The 27,643-nt window shown below is 42.3% G+C and overlaps 1 protein-coding gene across 15 annotated transcripts in view; it reads left to right on the plus strand.

Annotated features, from left to right (window-relative positions):
* IGF2BP3 (insulin like growth factor 2 mRNA binding protein 3) overlaps window positions 1-27,643 on the plus strand; it is a 144,368-nt gene that overhangs the window by 102,735 nt on the left and 13,990 nt on the right. For 7 of the 15 annotated variants that reach the window (XM_086397349.1, XM_086397353.1, XM_086397360.1 and 4 more), the window contains 8 exons: window positions 3,732-3,783; window positions 3,878-3,941; window positions 14,993-15,274; window positions 18,653-18,787; window positions 18,877-18,945; window positions 20,062-20,184; window positions 22,325-22,460; window positions 24,028-24,153. In XM_086397349.1, coding sequence (XP_086253475.1) covers window positions 3,732-3,783; window positions 3,878-3,941; window positions 14,993-15,274; window positions 18,653-18,787; window positions 18,877-18,945; window positions 20,062-20,184; window positions 22,325-22,460; window positions 24,028-24,153 — 987 coding nt within the window. Of the gene's footprint in view, window positions 1-1,284; window positions 1,413-3,731; window positions 3,784-3,877; window positions 3,942-14,992; window positions 15,275-18,652; window positions 18,788-18,876; window positions 18,946-20,061; window positions 20,185-22,324; window positions 22,461-24,027; window positions 24,154-27,643 lie in introns of those variants that run through there. The other 8 variants (XM_086397352.1, XM_086397362.1, XM_086397350.1 and 5 more) reach the window with 3 other exon arrangements.

A 27,643-nucleotide genomic window follows, 5' to 3' on the forward strand; every position in this document is an offset into this window, starting at 1 on the left:
AAAGAAAACATTTAGTGGCTGAGCTAGATGGCTGCTGCTGCTGCTAAGTCACTTCAGTCGTGTCCGACTCTGTGCGACCCCATAGATGGCAGCCCACCAGGCTCCTCTGTCCATGGGGTTTTCCAGGCAAGAGTAGTGGAGTGGGGTGCCATTGCCTTCTCCGGAGCTAGATGGGAGAGATGGAAAATATAAGATGTTCTAGGAGCGGAGAGGAGACAAGAACCTAGGGGTGGATGGTTTCTGTGTCAGATACTAGGAACCTTTGTCCTTCTTCCTAGTGAATGCAGGGTGAGTCACAACGTTAGAACTAATCAAGTGGAAGTTGTGTTTATTCTGTGAGAGTTCCGTGGGTTGCAGTGTCGTGATAGAATTGAGTAGTCCTGTAGCATGTCTGGGTGCCTACCTGGTAGATTTAGAACTGGTTACCATGGCATTGCTCAGTCATTTAGGGGTTGGAAAACCCTTCTGGGATTTGTGAATCTGACGAGGTTACCGACAGTAGACAGACTTCTCCCATCTCTCAGTTGTGATCACCCCCATAAAGCTTTGAGTTGGCATCCATATATGTCTAGGTCAAAACCGCCTAGGTTGTGTTGTTAAATTGTTCTCATCTATGTACCAAGATTGATGCTTGACTTTTTTAGAGTTATAGTTTTTTTTTTTTCTTCTGGTTTTAGAGTCAGGTTTACATATAATAAAAATTTTTTACATATGATAAAAATTTACCATTTTTAACGTATAAGGGCTATAGTTTCTAATTCCTAGAGATTTTACACATGGGATAGTTGACAACCAGTAGCATTTATCGTGACTTAGGAATAAGGTGAGTAAATCTTAGAAGCAATTTTGTTTTGAATATACTAAACTTTATATAATATATGCAGTGAAAAACTTGGACATTTCCTCAATTTTAGTTAAAAACTTACTTGTATTTATTTATGTCTGTATGTATATCACACATAAATACATACTGTTTGTGTGTGTACATATATCAGTGTATATATACATACATCACTTTGCCAGCGGGCCTTTTGGAGACAGGAGTTTCATGAGCATTGTTGCAGGTTTAGTCAGCGTTGTTTATAAGTCATGAGCATTTAACTTTCATGGTGATTTCTCTTAATAGTAAAAGTTAATGTAGTATAAGCTAAATTATGTGACAACTACTGTATTTAGTGAAAAAATTGCCTTTAGGGAAAATTAATGATGTTTGTTTAAATTATCGTACTAAATTAGCACTTAACCCCTATTTTCTACACGCCTCTTCCACCATCTCTAGCCGCCTCAGTACCCCTGCCCCTCAAGATACCCAAGTTGTCTTGAAGTGAAGTGAAGTCTCTCAGTCGTGTCCAGCTCTTTGCGGCCCCATGGACTGTAGCCTACCAGGCTCCGCCATCCATGGGATTTTCCAGGCAAGAATACTGGAATGGGCTGCCATTTCCTTCTCCAGGGGATCTTCCCAACCCAGGGATCGAACCCGGGTCTTCTGCATTGCAGACAGATGCTTTACTATCTGAGCCACCAGGGAAGCCTTAAAGCTCTACTATTAGAGTGACTTTCATTTAAAAGCTAAATTTTAAATGGCAGATGTCTTCCCTGATGTTTTAATTATTTAAATTGGAATGAGTTAAATATTTTTTAAGAATTCTGTTAAGTGACACAGAAAACCATTTATTGGTATTATTAAAAATTTTTGTAGTTTAAAAAATATAAGTAGATTTCTGTTTAAAGTTTTTTTTTTTTTTTAAGGTATTACGTGTTGTATATTACCTATTTCATGGCATTATGGAAGGTTTCCTGTTCTTTGGCCCTTATTAAAAATTATGTCTCATCCAACATTACATGCATAGCAAACTTATCTCTAGAACAGGTAAACACTGTTATCAGAATACTGTTCCTATTAAGTTATACTAGTATTTCCTCCTGAGAACTAGTCACTTCATTTATGAACTATTTGAATGTCTTTTTTAGGTACTGGGGATAGTACAACAAACAAAAGACATTCCCATTCACACTGAGCATGCTTTCTGGTGACTGAGACAGACAAATTAAATTTTAGGTAGTCAGTTAAGTGTTATGAGTTAAAAACAAAAAACCAAACAAATGAAGCTTTATGATTTAAACAGTAGCTGTAATTTGAGACAAAGATCATTGTGCTTCTAGACCTCACCCACAGGAAATTCACCATGTCAAAGCTTACCTGTGAAAATACTAACAGTTCCATTCACAAATAGGGGTTAACCTTATTTAAAATGGAAAAACAATTAAAAGTTCATCTCCAGACAAACCTTGCTGTAGATTTCAATCTGCACTTAGGAGACAAAGTAAAAGCTTGAAATGTACCATGTAAGATAAACATTCCTTTAGAAGAAATTGCTTAAAATTTAGTAGGAAATTGCCATTAAAACTTACTCAGTGTGTTTCTTGATGGTTCACTGTGTCCTGGGGGGGCCAGAAAACATTTTCAAGGGCTGTCCTTCAAATTTTGCAATAAAATTGATGAGTAAGTGCTTTACTATAAACTAATAGAAGCTTAGTTGGTTTTACTTTTCAAGAAAAACTTGTTAACAGTTCTTAGGAGCAAAAGATAGTTGAATTTGGTTTATACTGATGAGGTATGCCTGCAGTTTATAGTATGATAAAATTTAGTGACTGTTTTCACAGCCTTTTGTTACGTCATCATGCATGTGTAATAATGCTGCTACAGGAAAGACAGTGTCCAGTTGTACTTTTTCCCAACCCATTCTAGGCTTAGAAGACTCTTAGTATAGATGCACTTCTTTTTATATTTTCTACTGTTCAGGAATTGATAAACCACTCAGATTAGTCTTTAGTTCAAGATTCCAGGCAGGATATCTTTCTTCATTTTGCTAGCCTGCCTTGAGAGTGGTCTGTTCTGATATATCCTTTAAGTTGTAAAAGGAAGTTCTTTAAAAAGGAAAATCTTAAGAAATAAGCCTTAACTTGGGCCCTTCTCCTCTGCAAGGAGAAAGTGTGACTGTGGTGGTGGTGTGTGTATGAGAAACACACGCGTCTTTGTCCTCCGGCCTCAGAACAGACGGCTGTGGCTCTGCACACTGGCTTTCTGGGCCTTTTGTTGTTGTTCAGTTGCTGAGCCATGTCCGACTCTGCAACCCCTTGAACCTCAGCACACCAGGCTTCCTTGTCCTTCTATCTCCTGGAGTTAGCTCAGACTCCTGTGCATTGACTCGGTGATGCTATCCAACCATCTCATCCTCTGTCGTCCCCTTCTCCTTTTGCCTTCAATCTTTCCCAGCATCAAGGTCTTTTCCAGTGAGTTGGCTCTTCACATCAGGTGGCCAAAATATCGAAGCTTCAGCTTCACCATCAGTCCTTTCAGTGAATGTTCAGGGTTGATTTCCATTAGGATTGACTGGTTGGATCTCCTTGCAGTCTAAGGGACTCTCAAGAGTCTCCTCCAGCAACCAGAATTCAAAAGCATCAAGTTTTCAATGCTCAGCCTCCTTTACGGTCAACTCTCACATCCGTACATCTTGGTTAGATCAACTTGAAGTCAAGGACCTCCAGAGAGGCAGGAGTGAAAACCCACCAGATGCTCTCTCTGGGGCCCTTCTCGCACTTCTGTATTCCCAAACCCCAGTTAATTTTGGGGGGCTCATTTCCATCACAATTACTTAAAAACCTTCTCCTGCCCTTGCTGATAACACGGGAAACTGAAAACTTGTAATTTTGTCTCCCCCTCCTGATAGGTGCTGGATAGTTTACTAGTCCAGTATGGAGTGGTGGAGAGCTGTGAGCAAGGTACATGTCTTCTCAATTGCTTTCAAATTTGTAAAAGGAAGAAAGTAGAAAGAAAACTAACTTCTTTTCCCTCTTCTTTTTTTTCTTCCTGTAGTGAACACTGACTCGGAAACTGCTGTTGTCAACGTAACCTATTCCAATAAGGAGCAAGCCAGACAGTAAGCAGTTTGAAACTTCTAATCTCTATGTAATAACAAGGTTGAATATAGTACTTTTATTTTGGGCTAGTGGGTAGCAGACAACTTTATTTTGTGAAGTTTGACCTTGCAAATCTTTGTAAGTTTGAACGTCTGTTAAGAATCTACATCGGTTAAAGTTTTATTACATTTTCAATATAATGTTAATGCCAGTAATAGTTATTTTATGATGCTGAATTATATCCTGTTTGCAAAGTGTTCTGCACGTGGATATCATTGCCAAATTACATTAATAGACCTTTTTTCCCTTTATTATTTGTATGATACATACATTCCTACTGTTCTACACAAAGCTGGTAAGTTGATCATGTGTTAAACCAACACCAGTGTTAAATGTTAAGTTTACCTGTTACTTATTTTTCTCATGATTACCAGATGTCATTTAGAAGTGTGTAGGCATGGCACTAATGTAATTTGGTGGAAAAAAAATATTCCAGTGCAACAGACAGGCAAAATTTCACAGATCAAAAAATTTCCCCTAGGAAAAGATAATTCTGTTGGCTTGGAAATAATCTAACGAACTGACCACTGGAGAGAAGAAATGAGGTGCCCGCAAATACTGCTTCTGACTGGGCTGCTCAGAACAGAGACGCGGAGGGATGCGCCCGCGGTGCAGGGTCGCGCTCAGTGTTCAGGCGGAGCCAGCCTGTCCTCTCTATGGGGGAGCAAGGGCCGTGCTGACTGACCCTGAGCCCTAAAGGGGATGGGCAGAACCAGCGGCACGAGTGGGAAAGAGCTAGGTTACCAAAGGCAGCACTCGCCCATGGAGGGCCAATGAGAAGGAAGATAGGGCTGGGGAAAGAGATGGAAATCTGCATAACACAAGGGGAACTTTTGTTTTTAAAAGTCAGTAATATTTACATGGTTCGGAATTTTTAAAGTCTAGATGCGTATGCTGCATACCTTCCCTCCAGTGTTGTTCTCCGACCACTTGCCTTTGCTTCCTCGGAGATAACCATATAGAAGACTAGAACATCTGTGTGTTCTTCCTCCTGTTTTACACAGATGATACCATAGCATTTGAGGGTTTTAAACGTATATAACATCTCTCTTATAGTTGCATAGAATTTGGTTGTATAGATGTGGAATGTCTTAGTCTCAAATTAGATTTCTAAGTCTCTTGCAGTTGTGAACAAAGATGTAGTGAACCCCTTTTGCAGTCATTTTTCAAGTGTATAAGTACAGTCATAGGTTAAATTCTTAGAAGTAAATTTGCTAAGTCAAGAAGGATGTGCCTTTTTTGTTGGATATTGATGAGTTATCCTTTCTAGATCTTAAATGAGTTTAAATTTCCCCCCAGCACTACGAGAGTGTCCATTTCTCCTTAACTTTCACTAACACAGGGCTTTATCAAACCTGGCCTGTCAAGTGAGTAAAAAGTAGTATCTAATCATGTTAATTTCACATTTTCTCAGAAGCCAGACTCGAGATTCACTTTTAACACTTTGAGACTTTCACTGTATATTAAAAATTTTTTTTAAATTGAAGTATAGTTGATTAGTAGTGTTGTGCTAACTCCGCTTTATAGCAGAGTGACTCAGTTGTGCACATATATGCATTCTTTTTTCAGTATTCTTTTCCATTATGATTTATCTGAGGAGACTGAATATAGTTCCCTGTGCCAAACAGGAGAACCTTGTTTGCCCATTCTAAATGTAACAGTTGGCATCTGCCAACCCCCAATTCCTGGTCCATCCCTCCCCCACCCTTAGCAGCCACAAGTCCAGTCTCCATGTCTGTAGAGACTCTTTAACAGATTTTAAAATATTCAAATGTTCCTTCTCTTTGTATCTTTCATTTATTTAACATAAATGTTAGCAGTTTATGTGCTTAGTCGCTTAGTCGTGTCCAACTCTTTGCGACCCCATGGACTGTAGCACACCAGGCTCCTCTGACCATGGGGTTTTTCAGGCAAGAATACTGGAGTGGGTAGCCATTTCCTGCTCCAGGGGATCTTCCTGACTCAGGGATTGAACCTGTGTCTCTGGAGTCTCCTGCATTGGCAAGCAGATTCTTTACCACTGAGCCACCTGGGAAGCCTCAACAGTTTATATGGAGACACAGAATTGTAGTATGAGTTGTGAAATAAACTGATTTCTCACAGAGTTTATTCTTTAATCATGGTATGAGAGGAGCAACAGGAAAATGTCGCATTTTATGTCTGAAGTAGAGTGAGGGTGAAAGTGTGCAGTGAGAAAGACAGGTGCTCCATTCATTTACACGATTCAGTTTGTGTAAAGAGCTCTGCTAAGTACTTGACAGAGCCAGCTCTCTGGTAGATGGAAAATAAGGGATGCCATGATAAACCCAAGGATATTTGAGGGTTGTCGGAGGCCAGTCCCAATTGCCTTACTTGATGATTTATTATCTGAGGCTAGCTTGGTAAAGAGGGAAATGCTTAGTGTAACAGTTATTTAGCCATATGGGAGAACGTCTATTGGAGAATACCTACATAGCTTTACATAGCTTTGAAGAGATTTAAAGTGAACTTGGATGGGGACAGGTTGACACTTAGCACCCCTACCCCCCTTAGAAAAATTCCGAAGCATTAGGTGTATAGGCACGGGGCAGACTGCCCATCAAGGCAGAAGACATGCCTAGCAAATATGGAGACGTTTTAATTCTAAAAGTACTTTGTAATGATTGTTAGAGATTGTCAGGATCCTGTGGATCACATGAGGGAGGAAAAGACTGTTAGGAGTTTGTGGTTGACGTAACTATAGCATCTAAATAAATGAGCTGGGCATCTCCAGGAGGGAAGGTCATCATGTCCTTTATTCTGGTAGCCAGTCCATTACCATTCATTGAGTGTCAGCTGTTGACCAAAGGTTGCCAGTGAATAAAGGCAAAGTTTCTGTCCTCAAGGGTGTGCCCCTGGTGGTGGGAGAATATTTGGAGAGGGATTACTTGATTTAATTCTTGTCCAAGTTGAATTTTCCTTCAAAGAATCCTGGGTTTTCTCCACCTGAAGAATTTCAAAGATCAAAGAGAATTAGACAATAAGTGAGTATTCATAGGACGTTAACAGAATGGACAAATAGTTTTGTGGACAGTGTTATGAAAGCTATTAGTTTTCTAGTAAATTTTTTTTTAAAGATAGGAAGTGCACTATCATTTTTAAAGGAGAATTAATTGTATTTGAAAGGCATTTGATAAAGTGGAAAAAGCATGGACTCTGAGGTCAGGCAGCTCTGACTGTAACCTTAACCTCTCTGAGTGTCTTTTCTCAGCTACAAAATGAGGGCTGACAAGAGACGAATATGTTTGTGTATATATGCCCACATATATAGACAGTGGTCTTACCAAATGGCCTGGCGCCCAGTAAATAACCCATTGGTCCTGGGCACGCACAGAGCAGCTAGTCGTGCCTTGCGCAGGGGAAGGCTGATCCATTCGGGACTTGTCTGCTGAGCCCAGCGAGCCTGTTCTCTGGGCTCCACCAAGACTGTCTGCTGCCTAAGCTAAGCTGGCATGATTTCTTCCTGCCTTTCCCATGGCAGCCATCCAAAGCTTACTTCTCTAGGTGATAAGGGCTGAGTTGACATTCTCAGTTGACGTCTTTAGCGTGTGTTAACATAGGCGTCTCTGTAACTGGGATGTGCTTGCGCAGGTGTGAGTAGAGTGTGGAGACTAAGAGGGTTCATTTCCAGAGTCTGGTTCCATGGAATGGACTCCTTGTGACACTTTTCTAGCTGTGACTCTGCTCAAGTTAATGTTCCTTAATATAATCCTGTCTGTGAGATGCAAAGGTAGTAAGGCAATAGCTATTAAACGTTTTCCCAGTATTTTTCACTGCTGTAGAGAATGCCCTGTTATTGTACAGGATGCTTCATTTCAGATAATAACTGGGATTATTATAACCCTCAGGAGTTAGAGACCTAGTTCAAAAGCCTCTTTTTACTTAAAGCTTTATGAGTGACACACTTCTTTTTTTTTGGTAATGAATGACACTTTTAAGAGGATTCCTCAATAAGGCTATGTCTATAGGACAGAATTTAACCTGGAAACTCCTGCCATCTTGTGGCTAAGAAAAAAATCAAAAGTTAGCAGTGCTAATAGTACTAGGAAATAATATATTTGTTTTAACCACAAGCCTCAAATTACTAATGTCTTAGAATAATAAATGAGTAAAAATAATGAAAACTTATTTAAATCAGGAATATGTATTTAGTGTTTCTTGTTCCTGGAAGCAAGACAGACTTGGATCTCATGGGTACGCTATTCCTTCCATCTTCTAGGGATGCTCAGATAACAAAGACTCTAATTCACTGGAAGATTTGTCATGGGTGACAAAGAAATAACCCTTCAGAATTTATACATATTAGTTATTTTTTTATTTTAGAGTTACTATTTCTTTTCTTTTCTTTATGTATTTAGGGCTGTTTATTATCTAGGTCAGTTCAGTCCAGTCCCTCAGTCGTGTCAAGCTCTTTGCAACCCCGTGGACTGCAGCACGCCAGGCCTCCCTGTCCATCGCCAACTCCCAGAGTTCACTCAAACTTACGTCCATTGAGTCGGTGATGCCATCCAACCATCTCATCCTCTGTCGTCCCTTTCTTCTCCTGCCATCAATCTTTCCCAGCATCAGGGTCTTTTCAAATAAGCCAGTTCTTCACATCAGGTGGCCAAAGTATGGGAGTTTCAGCTTCAGCATCAGTCCTTCCAATGAATATTCAGGACTGATCTCCTTTAGGATGGACTCGTTGGATCTCCTTGCAGTCCAAGGGACTCTCAAGAGTCTTCTCCAACACCACAGTTCAAAAGCATCAATTCTTCGGCGCTCAGCTTTATTCACAGTCCAACTCTCACATCCATATATGACCACTGGAAAAACCATAGCCTTAACTAGACAGACGGACCTTTGTTGGCAAAGTAATGTCTCTCCTTTTTAATATGCTTTATAGGTTGGTAATAACTTTTCTTCCAAGGAGTAAGCATCTTTTAATTTCATGGCTGTAGTCACCATCTCAGTGATTTTGGAGCCCCAAAAAATAAGGTCTGACACTGTTTCCCCATCTATTTCCCATGAAGTGATGGGACCAGATGCCATGATCTTTGTTTTCTGAATATTGAGTTTTAAGCCAACTTTTTCACTCTCCTCTTTCACTTTCATCAAGAGGCTCTTTAGTTCTTCTTCACTTTCTGCCATAAGAGTGGTGTCATCTACATATCTGAGGTTATTGATATTTCTCCTGGCAATCTTGATTCCAGCTTGTGCTTCCTCCAGCCCAGCGTTTCTCATGATGTACTCTGCATATAAATTAAATAAGCAGGGTGACAATATACAGCCTTGATGTACTCCTTTCCCTATTTGGAACCAGTCTGTTGTTCCATGTCCAGTTCTAACTTGCTTCCTGACATATATACAGATTTCTCAAGAGGCAGGTCAGGTGGTATTCCCATCTCTTTAAGAATTTCCCAGAGTTTGTTGTGGTCCACACAGTCAAAGACTTTGACATAGTCAATAAAGCAGAAGTAGATATTTTTCTGGAACTCTCTTGCTTTTTCCATGATCCGTCTAGTCAAGGCTATGGTTTTTCCAGTAGTCATGTATGGATGTGAGAGTTGGACTGTGAAGAAAGCTGAGCGCCAAAGAATTGATGCTTTTGAACTGTGGTGTTGGAGAAGACTCTTGAGAGTCCCTTGGACTGCAAGGAGATCCAACCAGTCCATTCTGAAGGAGATCAGCCCTGGGATTTCTTTGGAAGAAATGGTGCTAAAGCTGAAACTGCAGTGCTTTGGCCACTTCATGCGAAGAGTTGACTCATTGGAAAAGACTCTGATGCTGGGAGGGATTGGGGGCAGGAGGAGAAGGGGACGACAGAGGATGAGATGGCTGGATGGCATCACCGACTTGATGGAAGTGAGTTTGAGTGAACTCCGGGAGGTGGTGATGGACAAGACAGGGAAGCCTGGTGTGCTGCAATTCATGGGGTCGCAAAGAGTCGGACATGACTGAGCAACTGAACTGAACTGAAGGTTTTTCTAAAGATAAATTTGGCATTTTATTTTTAAAAATTGATACAGTTAACAATGCTGTGTTAATTTCTTCTGTACAACAAAGTGATTCAGTTACGCATACATATGTATGTGTGTATTATATATAATGCACTGAGTTATCTGCAGTGGCTCAGTGATGAAGAATCTGCGTACTATGCAGGAGCTGCAGGAGATGAGGGTTTGATCCATGGGCCTGGAAGATCCCCTGGAGAAGGGAATGGCAACCCACTCCAGTATTCTTGTCTGGGAAATCACATGGACAGAGGAACCTGGTGGGCTACAGTCCATTGGGTCATAAAGAGTTGGACATGACTGAAGCAACTTAGCATGTATATATATGTGTGTGTAGACACACACACATTCTTTTTTGTATTTTCCATTATGGTTTATCCCAGGACATTGAATATAGTTCCCTGTGTTATACAGTAGAACCTGTGTTGTCCAGGGATTCTTATTTCTGGTGTGTATTTTTTTGTTGTGGAATAGAAATGAAGTTTATATACTGCAGCTATTATTGCAGATCTTTTTATATCAGCCTGAAGATTTGTATAAAGTTTGTATAAAGTACACACAGAAGTGTTAGAAACAACTTGGCTGATGGCTAAGGGGAGGATGTTGACTCTTAAACTTTGAAAATTATGTAAATGGAAGATTTATTCTAAAAAAAGGAACAATAGATCAAGTAGCAAGACAAAGAAGTTTTTTGCCTTTTTTTGCCAATCAGAGATAACCAGTGTGAAATTTGACATCAAGTTCAGTAGACTTTGTCTCATGCATTACAACTTACTATTTATTATTTACAGTTGATTTTTATTGGAGTATAGTTGATTTATGATGTTGTGTTAGTTGCTGCTATACAGCAAAGTTAATCAGTTATGAGTGAGTGAGCGGAAGTCTCTCAGTCATGTCTGACTCTGCATCTGCATGGACTGTACAGTCTATGGACTTTTCCGGGCCAGAATATTGGAGTGGGTAGCCGTTCCCTTCTCCAGGGAATCTTCCCAACCCAGGGATCTAACCCAGGTCTCCTGCATTGCAGGCATCTTCTTTACCAGCTGAGCCACCAGGGAAGCCCAAGAATGCTGGAGTGGGTAGCCTATTCCTTCTCCAGTGGATCTTCCCAAGCCAGGAATCAAACCAGGGTCTCCTACATTGCAGGTGGATTCTTTGCCAGCTGAGTTAGTAGCTGGTAGCTACCAGGGAATCAGTTATGCATATACATATATCCAGTCTTTAGATTTTTTCCCATATAGGTCATCATTACAGCTTTTAAAATGCCAAAGATCATTCTGTAGAATTGTGCAGGCTGTCTTTCCGTTAGCTGTATTTATACTATTAGTAGTCTGTCTCTGGTATGGCATCCCTACCACAGTCTGTGTAGCTAGTCCTCTGGTGGGCATCTAGGTTGTTTGCAGTTTTTTGCCATTAGAACTAGTTTGGTAATGAAGTCTTTCATTGTTTCCTTAAGATGCCTCCCTGCAGTGGTATTACCAGGCTTTTGGTAATTATTGCTGAATTGTATGTCTCAACCTCTTACTCTTGGTACAAGGAGAAAATGGAATGATGTGACTTTTCAATGATGGCTAAGCCTCATTTTGTTAGGACCTACATGATACCCAGCAGTGAGATCTAGGAAGAAGGAAAAGATTTTAGACATGGAATTTATAGAGTCGAAAGACCATAAATCTGGTCGTTTATAGTTTTTCAGGTGAGGAGGCCAATGCCAAATCACAAAACAACCTTTCCAAGGTTCTTTGGCTACTTACTGTTCAAGCTGGTTTAGAATTCTAGTCTCTCATTCACTACTCAGCTCTGTATGTGTGTTCCATTGGATACATTTAACTTCTATGAGACTCTGTTCTTCTTACTCTCTAATCTTGAGATAAACTACTTATTCGTTCTCGCAAGGCCCTTTCAGTCCTACCCTGTGATCTACCCCAATAAACTTAGCAATGCGATTAAGTGCTACCAGCCAGCAGAACTGCTCATGGGTGGGAACTTCCTGGTGGTCCAGTGGTTGGGACTCTGTGCTTCCAATGCTAGAGGCCTAGCTTTGAACCCAGGGCAGCCAAAACAAAGCAAAACAAAAAATACTACTCACCATCTTCTGATTGACTGAAAATCACAGCAGAGCAATCAAGTAATGATGGGAAACAGCATTCTGAGTAATACACATGTGGGATAAACATCCTTGAGTTCTGCTGAACTGAATGCATATGTTTTGAATAATTAGATGACAATTTTTGATCAGGTATCTTGCATGTACAGTAAGGTTGGTGAAAATACTAGAATGTTTTCCCCTGAACTCAGCAGACCACTAGATAACGTAGCACGGAGAGGTTACAGTGGTAGACTTAAAATTCATCAGTGTACAGTGTTCAGTCATGAGACAGTCATTGCTGGCAGTTTATTCACTCCTGTACCTTCAGCTGTGTCCAGTTGTGGAGTGCTGTGTGGTGAGGGGTCAGGAGCCCTGGCAGCCAGCAGTGGGCATACACAGGGCAGGCTGTCTGCTCTCTGACGGGAACAACCTGAGTTTGGAGTCTCCGGGGCCCAGACGGCACTGGGTCCTGGAGCACTGTGCCGCCTGGCCTCCCGATGGAGAGTATCTTTTCTTTTCCCCTCAAAGAAATCTTAAAGCAGAACAGTGAAGTTGGGAAGTTGTAGTTATAGTTTATTCCAAGTTGAGAGTTGTTTCTCGGAACACACGTGACTGTATTTGGATACACAGAAGCATCTGGTGACTTACATGTTTATCTCTATTTATTTCCATGGAGAAGGATATCTGTCTGTCTGTATATGTCTCTTAATCAGGAAAGAAGCTAATTAACTTTTTAGTAACATGGACTGTAGCCTGCCAAGCTCCTGTGTCCATGGAATTCTCCAGGCAAGAATACTGGAGAGGGTTGCCATTTCCTTCTCCAGGGGATCTTCCTGACCCAGGGATGGAACCCACATCTCCTACATTGCAGGCTGCTTCTTGACTTTCTGAGCCACCAGGGAAGGGCTCCCCCGCCCCCAACTTCTTTTTTTAAAGTAACATTACTGACTTAATTGCACAGTCACTCACTCTCTTCTGAAGTGCTCAGTTTTAGAGTGGGGAAGGATGTTACTGTGAACTGTCACCTTTTATGTCCCAGGTCGAGTTGCGCCCTTCATTGCATGCAGCTCTCCTCTTGTCTCTGAAAGAACCTTCAGGGATAGGTTTCTCTTGGGCTTTGAAAAGCTTTATCTCATTTGTTGAAACACCTGTAATTCCAAACTTTCTGTAGTAAACGTACATCATTGATGTTAATAAAATTTCTAGCTGTTGTCTTCCCCTCACCACACAGCACTCCACAACTGGACACAGCTGAAGGTACAGCTGATCAAAAATTGTCATCTAATTATTCAAAACATATGCATTTACATAGAAATGTAAACAGGCAGACTCCTTCTATGGTGTGAGGAGCCGAGGGAAGGGGCAGTCATTGGAAGGAGGTCCTGGCGGGGCTTCTGGGACACTGGGGTGTCCTAGCTCTGAATCTGGAGATGCATGCTCACTGTGAGAAAACTCAGTGAAATGTTTGCTTAAGATTGGGTACTTTTCCATAGTTCAGTTCACTCGCTCAGTCGTATCCAACTCTTTGTGACCCCATGGACTACAGCACGCCAAGCCTCCCTGTCCGTCACCAATTCCTGAAGCCTGCTCAACCTCATGCCCATCGAGTCGGTGATGCCATCCAACCATCTCATCCTCTGTTGTCCCCTTCTCCTCCTGCCCCCAATTTTTCCCATCATCAGGATCTTTTCAAATGAGTCAGTTTTTCGCATCAGGTGGCCAAAGTTTTGGAGTTTCAGCTTCAGCATCAGTCTTTCCAATGAATATTCAGCATTGATTTCCTTTAGGATTGACTGGTCTGTTTGATCTCTGTGCTCTCCAAAGGACTCTCAAAGAGTCTTCTCCAACACCACAATTCAAAATCATCAATTCTTCGGCCCTCAGCCTTCTTTATAGTCTAACTCTCACATCCATACATGACCGCTGGAAAAACCATAGTTTTGACTGGATCCGCCTTTGTTGGCAGAGTAGTGTCTCTACTTTTTAATATGCTATTTAGGTTGGTCATAGCTTTTCTTCCAGGGAGCAAGCAAGCATCTTTTAATTGCCGTACTTTTCCATAACAAGCCTCTAAAATGGAAAAAAGAAGAAGTAAAGCCCCTCTCGAAGTCGATGCGTGGGTACACGGATGGATGGGTGACAGGGAGGAGGGTTTTCGCTCTTCCCTCTGGTCCACCGCCACCCCCGTCTCCCTGCCTCAAATCACACCATAAACTCCGCAAGGTCGTGGATTGCTTTTTCCCCTCAAGAACAGGCTCATAATAGGTATCGAGTGATTTTATAGTGGTAAGTAACATGAGTATTAAATTCTACTTCCTCCAGTGAGTGGCTCAGAGATTTTTGTCCTTTGATTCTGAAAGTGCTTTAAATATTTGTTTTTAAGTCGTTAAAGCAAGGGAGGTGTGTATTGTCACATCTTTTCTATTCTGATTTGGAAAGACTAGCCAGAAGGAGAGCCCCCTCTTCTGACCTGTGGGGGTCCTCATATGCTGTTATTGACTTAATGGTGAATAGCTTAGTAAGTGTTTTTTGTTTGCTTGGGTTTTTTCTGGCCACACTTTATCTTCTGGGATCTTACTTGCCCGCCCAGGGATTGAACCCAGATCTCAGCAGTGAGCACACCAAGTCCTAACCACGGGACTGCCAGGGAAGTCCCCAGTTAAGAGTTTGACAGAATGTTTTTTTTCCACTTTACTGGTAAATGACTAATATGTTCCCTTGGAAACCTATTTTCCCCGTATGTCTTTCAAAGGGAATGTGGGCGGGGAGTATTAGGTGTGTTCTGGATTTGCTATCTGTTCAGGGGCTTTATTCATGAGCTTTACAGCCAGGAATCCTGAGTGGAAGAGGTGGTATTGCTGTTACTCAGCCTGATTGCTGTTCCCACCCCCTGCTCCTTGTTGACTTTCAGAGCTTTAGACAAGCTGAATGGGTTCCAGCTGGAGAACTTCACACTGAGAGTGGCCTACATCCCCGATGAGATGGCGGCCCAGCAGAGCCCCTCCCAGCAGCCCCGTGGCCGGCGTGGGTTTGGGCAGAGGGGCTCCTCAAGGCAGGGGTCTCCAGGGTCAGTGTCCAAGCAGAAGCCGTGCGACTTGCCTCTGCGCCTGCTGGTTCCCACCCAGTTCGTTGGAGCCATTATAGGAAAAGAAGGCGCCACCATTCGGAATATCACCAAACAGACCCAGTCTAAGTGAGTATTTCCTGGGGTACGGTGGGTGTTTGAATCTTCATAACAGGGTATGTTGCTTGCTACTTCATGTCCTCCTGACATGGTTATGATCCCTTCTTGTATGCTACTTGGGAATCTGGAAAAACCTTGTGATTTGATATCTTTAGTGCTCATTTTATAAAAACCTGGGGCTGAACCTTAATCTCAAAGAGAACTTTAGATTTTCACACATGAATGGAAAACAGATGATACTCCTGATGGGGGAGGCCCTGACCTCTAGGTGGTTCTCTGCTCCCCCCACCTCCTCCCCAACCTCCACTGGTACCTGCCTTCTGTGCTTTTAGAAGTAATTTTCTGGGTCCAACACAGAAGAGTTTTTCAGTTTTGCTTTAGTTCAATGAAGAATAATTCAGTTTATGATCTGTAGTTATCCTGTGTTTAAGCCATGTAGTCAGGATGGTTCTTTCTTTAGGATGTTGTTTGATAGTTTTAATTTGCAGATTTTGGGAATTAGAAGATTCTCCATCAAATACTGGAGCTAACTTTTTAGGAGTAGAAAGCAGGAGCTATTTGTTTTTATTTACCACTGTAGTCCCAACACTGGGCCTGTTGATGGCTCTCATTTTTGTCAAATGAGTGAAATAACTGCACGTGAATTATGTTTAATTCTGTTAAAGTATATCTAAGGCACTGTCTCAGTTTTGGAGCTCCAGTGATTATATGTTCGTGGTTTTGCTTTAATAACCATCCTGTGATGCTGTATGTGACGAATTTGACCCAAAGCAACTTGATGATGAACTCTGTCCTTGCCCTTCGTTGTGTAAATTGCTACCAGGTACATCTCTGGGACAGTTGCCACCATATTTCCTGAAGAACTGTGGGTGTACCAGAGAGAAGAGGGAGTGTGTACACACCTCTCGAGTCATTCTATACAGAAGAGCAGGGAGATGGCCTTGGGCCAGCTACAGGGATGGCTGTGGATCATTTTGCTTTTTAAATTTAGTGAGAAAAATTATTTTGTGTGGTCCAAGGAGTTAAGCAGAGTCTTTTTCAGAAAGTACACCTCTGGTGCTGTGTTTGTTCCAACAGGCTTAAGAGGTTGTCCACGCTGATCCCAGGCCCCATGCCAGCCTTCAGGTGGCGGGCCCGTTTCTGATGTAGAAGCAAAGCGAACCTTGTCTGGCGGTGGTCATGCGCTCACTCCCCCGGAGGAGTGGCGCCTGGCCCTGCCTCGCCACACTTGGGAGTGGGGCAGATGCAGAGTGCTGGCTACCTTTGTGCAAAGTCAGTGGCCTTGACTTCATCATGTTAGAGGGCAGGGACGCCACCTGAACCATAGCCCAGTCAGTTTCCATCTCAGATTTGCCTCATTTTAATACAAGAGCTTCTCTTTAATTCCCTTATCAAGAGCGTCTCTCTTGCGTTGATTCCGTTACCTGCAGAAACTATTCGGTCGTTTCCCTTCCTCATCACATGGCAGATGAAAGTTGTTCCTTTTAAAGCTGCTCATTTCCTTGTCAGAGAAAAGAGCTTCTGTGATTTAAATGAAACTGTTTTATTTAAGCAGGAAGATGGAGGATGGAGAGGGAAGGGAAGCGATAGTTGTATTCGATGATTCGTTTGCAGCTCTGCCAACAGATTTAATTAACTCTTGCCATTGAAACTAGTCATTATCAGATGCTCTGCTTCTGGAATAGCCTCACAGGGCTGCCCTAATCTGTAAAGCAACATTCCTTACTCTCAGAGGATCAGAGTTTAGTAATCCTTAGCACAGTGAGCAGGTGCAAATAAACCGGAGGAGGGAGATGAGCACTTCAGCTACTGGAAGAGAAGCAGTACTTAGAGTGATCGGAGGTGGAAACCAGTGACTGGAGAGGGTTCCTGAGATCAGAGCTGTTACATGAGATACTCTTTTTATTGGTTATTTCTAGATATTCCTTATTTGTTTCACTTCTACATTGCCCTTATTTTTAGCTATAGGTTTTAATTCTGAGATAAATCTTGGGTTTTCCATTAGGCATTTGGGAAAATGAAATCCAAGCCTTGATTTTATTGGCAAAATGTAGTGGTCATTCAATAAAAGAGTTAATCCCTGTCTAACCCCCAAGGTGACCACTGTTGAGCTGGGAATATGTCTTTATAAGACTTGTTCCTCGTATCTACTAACACATGTAACTTTAAAAGGGAATTCATATCATGGTGTGTAGTGTGTTGTTTTTTCACATAAGATCAAGGACCTTTTGCTTTGTTGGCATCTGTAATGTTACCACATTTATGAACAGCTGTGTGATACGGATATGTTATTTAACCGTTTCTTCCTGATTGGTATTTCCAAGATAGTTCAGTTTTCCTTCTATTACAAACAGCGCAGCGGTGCACGTGCTCGCACCAGTGGCTTCCCCCCATGGTGATGTTTTCCCCAGCAGACATCTGTCGGTGTTTGGAGACAGTTTCGGTTGTCACACCTAGATGGGGGCGGGGGTGCTACTGGTGTCTACGGGGCAGAAGCCAGAGATGTTCAACATCCTGCAACGCACAGACTGGCTTCCACACCAAAGAACTAGTCTGACCCCAAATGCCGATACTGCCGGAGGGTGAGAAACACCACTCTTAGCCCACGTGTGAGACTGCATCTGTAGGAGATATTACAAGAAGTAGAATTCTTGGGTCAAAAGATCATAAGCAGTCCAGCAGATTGTTGTGTACTCTGCACCACGCCAGAGATGTGCGTGTCCCGGATATCCATCCTCTTGCCAGTACTGAATTGCATCTGTGCAGGTCTGGCAGAGAACGGCACCTTGTCATAAGGACCAGTGAGATTGAAGATCATGGCGTGTTTAGCGGCCATTTGCCTTTTTTGGTAAAGAACCGCCGCCCTCTCTTTGGGTTCCACTCCTGTCCCTGTTTGTTGTGGACTTTGCCCTGATCGGGAAGGCAGCATGGAGAAAGAACCCGGCAAGAGGAGACCGGGGAGTGAAATCCCACTGTGACGGGCGGTGGCCACGCTGCGTCAGTGGAGTCAGCAACCCCCGACTTGCAGGGTTCCAGCTCCAGTCCACTTGGCTTGTGTTCCAGGCTCCCTTGTTTTTTGAGTGGAAGAAAGCCTTTTGTTTGAACCCAGACACTTGGGTGTGAGATGTTTGACCTGTGGCACTTAAAATTAAGTACGTGCAGCTAGGGCAGAATAAGGAGATGCCCCTGCATGAGCAGAGAGAGGGGAATATTCTTGGAATTAACATTGGCCTCATCCATGATGACAGCTTATCAAGACTTGCTTTTGAGGAAAGTGAGTCACCCACTCTGCCCAGAAGTGCTGTGACTTTATAGGTGGTGATGACAGAGTGTTGTGAATACATGCTTACAGCTCTTGTTTCCCTCTCCCCTTGTGCCCACCCTAAGAATTGATGTCCATCGGAAGGAGAATGCAGGTGCCGCTGAGAAGTCAATTACTATCCTCTCTACCCCTGAGGGCACCTCTGCAGCTTGTAAATCTATTCTGGAGATTATGCATAAAGAAGCTCAAGATATAAAATTGTGAGTAAGGAGGATTAACTGGTGGGGAGGTTGATATTTATGTGGTCTTATTTTGGGGATTCTTTGACATAATTTTTGGGAATTGCCAGCAGACAAAGGGAAACGCTGTCCCGAAGAGCGACAGAGGGTTGGCACTGCTGTTTTGGTGGTTATAGAGCGTAAGTCTTTTAAACGCTTCGTTTTCATTCATGTTTGGCTATGTTGCGAGTGGTGTTAATGTGAAAGGTCCAGCTGTAAAAAGAAGGCAATTGGGGTCATAGGAAGCTCACCTACGGTCCAAGAAGCATCCCTGGGATTTACCCAAAGCAGGGACCCCAAACCCTCACTCCTATACTTGGAGCTCGTTGGAGCTCGGCCTGCGTCTGCCAGCCGGGAGCAGGGAGAACGGAGCTGGGAAGTCCCCAGTCTTGTGTCGTGGGAAACTGGATGTTGATTTAGGTGTTTCCAGTTGAAGCTCTAAATCTCTTGTTCGTGGGAGCCTTGAGCAGAGGCTGGTTCTCTGCTGCCTGAGGCATCTAGCACAGGGGTGTGCTGAAGGGAGGGTCCAGAGGAGGACGCTGGTCCTGGCCTGGGGGCCTAACGACCGGCATTTAATTGGAGGGACCTTTGAAGTACATTACATATATTTTAATTAGAAGGTGTTATATGTTGCTTTGTTATAAGATTAAAATTCCTTTTTAGAATAGAGAAAAGTGAAGGAAAAGCCCACCACTTAGATGACCCCAATGACATGTTGACACAGTGCTATGTCCCTGACTTGGAAAGTCAGAAAGGTGTAAAGTGCAAAGTGAAAGCCCCCTCTCTTACTCTTAGACTCTTCCCTCCAAAGTGTAGCCCTGTTGAGTTTCTTCTGTCTCCCTCTATAAATCATGCGTTTTGTCTCCAGGTGGGTATTTAAACATTATTCTAAAACTGTCCTGTTCCGTGATGTACGCGGTGTTCTGGTATTGGGGGTCTCAGAATATGAGTTTGAGTGAGGCGTTTTTAAAGAGCTACGAGAATCCATTATTGGAAGACATTCCCTGAGATGAGTAAAAGAAGACTTTTAAAAATTCACTCCTATCCAAATACTTGCCAGTGTTTTTCGTCCCCCTCTCTTCATGCTTTGCTAGAATGTGGGCTAATGGTCAGCAAGCTTTACAGTGTACCTGGCAGAATGCTTCCCCTACGGAAGGCAGGAAGTCAATGTTTAATGAATGAATATTGTCCTTTTACCCTAGAATAGGTATACTTACTCTGATTTGATGGCCTTTTTATTTTATTTTTCTTTACAGCACAGAAGAGATTCCTTTGAAGATTTTAGCCCATAATAATTTTGTAGGACGTCTCATTGGTAAGGAAGGACGGAATCTTAAAAAAATTGAGCAGGACACTGACACTAAAATCACAATATCTCCGTAAGTGCCCCCTTGCTTTCTTTTGAATTAGAAAACTTTCAAAAATGCCATTTCCGAGCCATAGGTTATGTATTAAGCGGATTACAACTCTTGGAGCTGGCCTGTCCCACCCTGCTTATACTTCAGTTCTCAAACCCATTCTGTCCTGCCTGCTGTCTGTCTGTCACCCACGGTGAAAGCGTCCTCTGTTCCCACTACAAAGGCAGGACATGCTAATACCCAACATGTGTATTTCCTCACTGAAGTCTTACTGGGGTTTTCTGGCATCTGCTCTGAAAGCCGGAATGTATAACCCTGCATATTATCCATCACTGTATAACAGATTACCCCAACATTGGCCACTAAAAACAAGGGCAAACATTTCTTGCTCACCTGGTTTCTGTGGAGCAGGCATTCAGGAGCACAGCATGACTGGGTAGTCCTGCTTTGGGGGTCTCTTGATGTTGCTGCCAAGCTGATGGCTGCTCTTAGAATGTGGCCTCAGCTCAGCGCCTCCACAGGGCTGTGTGGGGGCATCTTCAAGTCACAGCAGCTCTCTTCCCTCACAGTGAACAACCTAAGAGACAGCAAGATGGAAGCAGCTGTGTCTTCTGTAACATAGTCTCAGAAGTCACTCTCTTGACCATTTTTTCTATGGTTGTTGACGCAAGTCAGCTTCAGTCAGTGTGGGAGGTCGGTCACTGGGGAGTGGGGATCTTGGAGGCTGGTTCCCATGCGTACAGTCCATGAATGCTCTGAAATTACATGGAAAGGCCTTTCTCTTCTGAGGGTGACTTATTTCCTTCAGGGCACCCTAAAAAGTTGAGGGGAGAGAGACTGACGAACTAATGAAGAATAGTAGAGAAAGACTGGGGCAGTATGTTCAAGGAGCAGGGAGTTTTCGTAGAAGTGGGGGTGGAACGGAAGGGGGAGAGTCCCGGTTGATGGGAAAGGAAAAACTGCAGAACAGTAAAAAGAACAAGTGATCCTACCCTGTCTTGAATTTTATGCTCAGAAAGGGGAAGGTTTTAAGAGGAGAAAAAATACATCATAAAGGCTATTCTGGAAGCAGCTCTTTTAAAAGCTGTAATAGAAAATGCTTTTCAGGGGAGAGTGGGTTGAGCCTGAAGAGGAGACATAACTTGTTTACGGGGTCTGAGACGAAGCATCTTCATTGTGTAGATGTTTATATTTTAACAAGTATGGGAAGAAGTGAACGAATAACATCCCATTCATCTGGCTCATGTTTAGCTTGAGACACTTTGCTAGTAGTGAAAATGAGAGTTTTAACCCTACGAATATGAAAGGAAACTGTCCCAATATTCTATATCCTTTCCATCCGTTGCCTGAGTCTTGTTTCCATGGTAAGTACCTCCCGTGGGTTTCCCTTCAAGGCTGTTGAATGGCTGAGACTTAGATGGTCCCAGTGTCATCTGAGTGGATTTTGACACTTCTGCAGGAGCTGAAACAGCAGGGAGTTTCTGAATATTGCTGTTACATCTTAGCTTTTTAGTTGTCTAAATGATCATCAAGGGACTATGTTTTAAATTCAGTCAAAATGGATTGATATGTATTATTTCCTCAAGCCTATGTCAATCTAAATTCTAAAATTAGCAACAAAAATAAGCTTAGACATATGAATTCTAGGTGCCATTCTGGAATATTTTCTTGCTTATCCCTTGCTTGGTGACCCAAAAAATGCAGTTGCACGACAAGGCCAATTACACCCCAAATTGGTCAGTGCAGACTAGAAATGCACTTATTAAAGGTTATATTCATCTGGTTCTTGGGTTCCACTAAAACTATAAGTTCCTCTGGATCATTTTCTTTACATTTCACTGTTCAGTTGTGAAAAAAGCTCACCATAAGTGGTCAAGAAGTATAATTTGTTTAAAACATGGACTTAATTGAACTGCATACACCCAGAGATACTTATTGAGAAGGTGGGAGGGGCAGTATTTTCTATTCTCCTGCAGCTTTACAATTCTTGTATTCACAACTTTTGGGGCTTACTCATTTTTCATGATGTCTAACCACCTACTTTTACACATTGCCAGCCTCCACAGTTGGGTTTGAATTGCCATCTGTGGTTGAACTATTATTAACTGTCTCCCTCCTATAATTTCCGGTCTTTTTCTTGCCTCTCTGTTTCAATCTGCAGATTGCAGGAGCTGACACTGTACAATCCGGAGCGCACCATTACGGTGAAAGGCAACGTGGAAACATGTGCCAAAGCTGAGGAAGAGATAATGAAGAAAATCAGGGAGTCTTACGAAAACGATATTGCTTCTATGAATGTTAGTTTTCTTATGAAGGAAATGTCTTTGTTTTGATGAACAGTTCAAAGATGTTTTCAGTTGCCTTAACATTGGTTTCTTTAATGGCGTCATTGTTAGATGTGGTTTCTAATGGACTTTGAGCACCAGGGTGAGTGCCCTGGGATAGTTGGGCAGACACAGACTTGGACCTCAGGCTTGGCCATCTTTTGTGATTTTAGCCAACTTTGCGCCTTAGCTTCCTTACTTGTGAGGTAAGGCTAATGCCTCCCTAAAAAAGGCTAATCTCTCCCATACAGTGTGAATTTGAGGGAGATTGTAGTATTATAGGAATGTGGGCTTTAGAGTGTGTGAACTGGTTTGAATCTTAGCTCAACCATTTATTAGCTGTAGCTTTATTCTCATAGATGACATACTTGGTCTCTCGGAGCACCAGTTTCCTCATCTGTAACATGGGGCTACTGCCTACATTGCATGCTTATTAGGATTATAATAGATACAGTGCATATATAAAAAACTACTGTTATGAAGATAAATTTAAAACCTAGTTACTTGTAAACCTTGATAAAAGAATTTCAAATGATAAAACAATTTGTGTAGCACAGGTAAGGTAATTAAAGTGCATTGCTGCCGTGTCATAATGGATGGAATGGTATGGAAAATGTAGCATTTCAAAAGTCCATCTTGAATTTTCAAGTAAATGATTGAAAAAAGAAAAGTTCCTGTTGGGCCTGCCATCTGAAACATTATACCTGAAAGAAGGGAAAGTGTAAAAATGGTACTGCCGTTGTGAGAAGTGCCTTAAATGCTAATCATTTTACCCCCACATGACTGCCTCCCTACCTTCACATGATCACTGCTCATCCAGATGTGTCAGGGTCACTTGGGAGTAAATCCAAACCCACACAGGCCTTGTAAAAACACGCTTGAGGATGCTCAAGTCTGAACTCTGCAGTCTCCACCTTATTTTCTCAGCCCTTGGCAAATGAAACCAAAACCAAATCCCATTTGTGGCTCCTGGATCTGTTCCAAAGATAGGTTTATCTGAAGGGACAGGAGGATGGAACCTGATTCCCAAAGGGCTTGGTTTTGTTTTAGGTCTATAGACTCAGGACCACCAAATTTTTTTCATGGAGTAAAGATCTCTTAATATCTGTTATCTGTTCTGCTTTTTAATGAACATATCTTGTTTGCTTGCTTCTTCAATTCATGTAGGATACTCAGTCTCTTTACTGTGTGCCCAGAGCGTACAGATAACATGTATGTCTGAGCACTGAGAGCTCCTCGTAAAGGCAAGGAAGGCTGTGTTCCCTGCTTGGAGAAACCTAGTGTGCCTTCAGATCAAAGAGGAGGCAGACAGCACATGGAGTTGAAAATAGCAAGAATTATGTGCAGACATAACCTGTAACCCAAAGAATAATCACATGGAACATCTGCTTTGTTTTAAAATTTAACTCACAAAATGATTTTTTTCTTTACTTGACAAGAGGTCACAATCTGGATATTATCACATATAAATGCTCACTTGTACTTGATCTTGTAATTGTAAAATGAAGGGACTTTTTTTTTTTTTTTTTAACCATTGCAGCTGCAAGCACATCTAATTCCTGGATTAAATCTGAATGCCTTGGGTCTGTTCCCACCCACATCTGGGATGCCACCTCCCACCTCAGGGCCCCCATCAGCTATAACTCCTCCTTACCCACAGTTTGAGGTAAGACAGTGTGTCCTGCCTTTCCTTATGGTTGGGGGTGTGGCGTCAAGGGACACGGTCAGACTCTGTTGCCCTCAAGTGGTGTGAATTAAGTGCTAATTGGGGGAAATCTTAAGGTGAAGCCTGACCCCTGTGGGACCACTCGTCAGCTTGGATCTGGCTTTCCGGCTCTTGTCACTGGGACCTCCTTCTCTTTGTAGACGTACATGAGTTATTTCCTTTGACGTTTCTTGGGTGGCAGGGTTGTCAACATGTGTTTTCAGATATCAAAAGAAAAATCTGAGACTCTGGGGAAGGGGAAAGGTTTCTTATTTTTAAATGTAAAGGAGAGGATTTTGAATAGGCTTCCTTCATCCTGAACATTTTCCATTCTCCGTGCTGTACTTTATTAAGTGGTGAGCTCAGATCGTCTTGCCCACAAATCTGCTGTGTATGTGTGTTTGTGTGCAGACATTAAACAGCTTTTATTTGTTTTGTGAACAGGTGTGTCCTTAGGAAATAATTGTGTTAAGAAATTGTAATTTTTTATTTGCTTTTTAAGAGTAGCATTTTCCCTGAGGTTAGAAATAGGAGGCCAGTGATAGCATGAAAATAAGCACAGCCTAGCAGACACTGTATACAAGAATTTTTTTGGAAAGAAGTTCTCAGTTCAGTTGCATTATCAATAATAATTTAAGACAATCATGTGAAATAAAATTAACATTCTAGGATCTTCCTTCTTGAATTCGCTTTTCTATCTCTTTCTTCCTATTTGACTTGCTTATGATATAAAGTTGTGAGTGGTACCTGCTACACCAAACTGAGGGAGGTGTTCAGGGAAAAGGTGGGGGCTCTGTTCTGTTAGTGCTTGGAGCACTTGTAGAATAAAAAGCCACTGGATTCTGCAAAGAACACGGGTTATGAGACTGATCATATTTTATCCCTGTAAGAATGTGAATTTCCTTTGCCTGTCCTTGAAGCCACCCAGCTGTTGGGTGTGCTTATTAGCTTTTGCTCTGGCCTTGTAGTGTGTGTCTTTCTGCCATTGCTGTTGGCGACATTTGCATCTTCCCCTGCTGCTCACCTGCCACTTCAAACCTCTTTGGGCCTAGAAACCATGTAACAAAGCTCCTTAATCTAAATATAGGTATCAGAATTTCATATCATGTGTGAATAGACTTGATTCTAAAGCTTTGTGGGGCTTCCCAGGTTAAACTAGTGGTAAAGAACCCACTTGCCAAAGCAAAAGATTTTAAAAAACACGAGTTTGATCCCTGGGTCAGGAAGGTCCCATGGAGGAGGGCAACCCACCCCAGTATTCTTGCCTGGGAAATCCCATGGACAGAGGAGTCTGGCTTGGTGTCCCACAGGGTTGGACACAACAGAAAACTTAGCACGCACACCCACAAAGCTTTGTACCACAGCTAAAAGTGATGTGAAGTGGCTAATGTGTTTGTAACTTGGTGCTAAAGGGGATGGGTGGAAAGAAAGCGAGCCCTGGAGGGAGGCCCTGGGCCCCACCATCTCTCTCACTGTAGGTCAGTCTCCTCTTTGCTCTAGGCTTCTTTGCTCATTCACACAGTGAAGAAACTGAGCTAGGTGAATGATCTCTAAGAACTCTTCTTTCCAGCAGTTTTAATTTTTACAGAATTTGAAATTGTTTCTTACAAATTGAAGGTTTGCAGCAATCTGCATTGAGCAAATGTATTAGTAACCATGTTTCCCATAGCATTATTTTTAATCAGGTATGTACAGTTTGACATAATGCTGTTGTACACTTAATAGGCAACAGTGTAGTAGAAACTTATAGGCACGGGGAAACAAAAAAATGTGTGCGAATTCACTTTATTCTGATACTCCATCTAATGCAGTGGTCTGACACTGAATCTGCAGCGTCTCTGGGGTATGCCTGTATTTAAAAACTGGGTTAGAGAATTAAAGGTCGGTAGGTGCTTGCTCTCGGCACTTGACAACACTCCTGCATTACTGTTCTGTAGACATTCTCACCGAGAAGTCAGGTTACTCACAAAGATAGTCTCTTTATCCTCAGTGCCTGTAGGTTAGTAGCAAATCTCTGTGTTTACTTTATACATTGCCTGGCAAGGAGTAGGTATTGATGACTAAATCGTTCAAAGACTATTTTTATGCGCTTCTTCCTCTTTTAGAATTGTTTCATTTTTCTGCTCATGTTTTCTCACTTCTGCTTTGTAACATGAAGTAGAATTTGATGCATCTCGTCTTTGGATAAATTCCTTGTCTCTGTTCTGTTCCAAAACTTTGCCCGTCCCTCCCCCTAAAACGTACTCTTCTTCCTGAACCTGCCAGGTTGGTGTTTCCAATAGAGCCAAAGAGTTGGTTCTTCCAGCAGACAAAAAGTCTCTAGTTCCTGCCTAGCAGCTGGCTCATGCAGTACTTAATTGGCAGACTTCGAGTTTATAAATGACAAGAAATGCTCCTTTCAGAGATGCTCAAACAGTAGGGAAGAGGCAGTTGGCAGCTAGTGAGCAGAGGAGGAGCTGGAATTGGCATCACACACAACAGCACCCATAGCTGGATGGTTTGGCAGCTTGCGCTGGGGTTGGCAGAAGTTAGCTCAAGAGCTGTTGTCTCCATCATTTTGATAGTGCCTTTGGAGTCTTCCCAAGCCTCTAGAACAACAGTGTAATCTTAAAATTGCTAACTTTCTGCTTATGGAAGAGACAAGAAAGGTGAACACTTTCTTGGGTCTTATCTACTTTGAAGTGGTCTTTAAGAAGCAAAACTATAATTTGAAAGGGACTGTTAGATCAAATGACTTGCATGGAGTCTTAGACCTCCTCTTTAGGATGTCTTATGGTGGGTGTGACTCATATGCTAGTAAACAATCTCAAAGTAAATAACTCATTGCATATATTATCTCTAAGAGGTCTTGTACTTAGTATATGGAGAAACTTTCTTTGCCTTTTTAAAAAAAGACTTAAATATGCTGTTCAGGTCATGAAGTTGAGTAAACTCAATTCCAGTTCCAGGCCATAATCCAGTAAAACGCAACAAACAAAACAAAAAACCCCCAGGAGTATGTATCTTACAAGCCAAAGGGAGATGCTGGCATCCTTCCAGGTTCCTGGAGGCTGATCTTGTTGGCTGGCATGCTTGTCTCCGTGCCTTTGTGATGTCTTAGATTCTGTTCCCCACAAAGTAAATACACTTAACTTTACTGTTTGCTCATTCTTGTATCTCCTCATGATAGATGATTAGAAATTACTCATTGGCAGACTTCACCAGTTAAGCAAACTTTCAGTTGAGCAGCTTTGTTCTTCTGTTATTTCAAGCTATAGCACAGAGGCTGCCAAGAACTCCAGAGGAAGTGCTGCCAATAGGCATCTGGCAGAAATCCACTGGGAAGCGGCTTGTGGCCTGAGTATCATTCACCTCTGAGGGTTTAGGAAGAAGGGTTCAGGGTAACGCAGGTGAACATTAACTTCCATGTGAAGAATGTGGAACATGAAAAGGTAAAGCTGATGAATCTTCT

The sequence above is a fragment of the Bos grunniens genome, chromosome 4 (genome assembly GCF_055505025.1).
Source record: "Bos grunniens cultivar Pamir isolate PY7600 chromosome 4, Bosgru_T2T1.0, whole genome shotgun sequence".
In the NCBI taxonomy this organism is placed as follows: domain Eukaryota; kingdom Metazoa; phylum Chordata; class Mammalia; order Artiodactyla; family Bovidae; genus Bos; species Bos grunniens.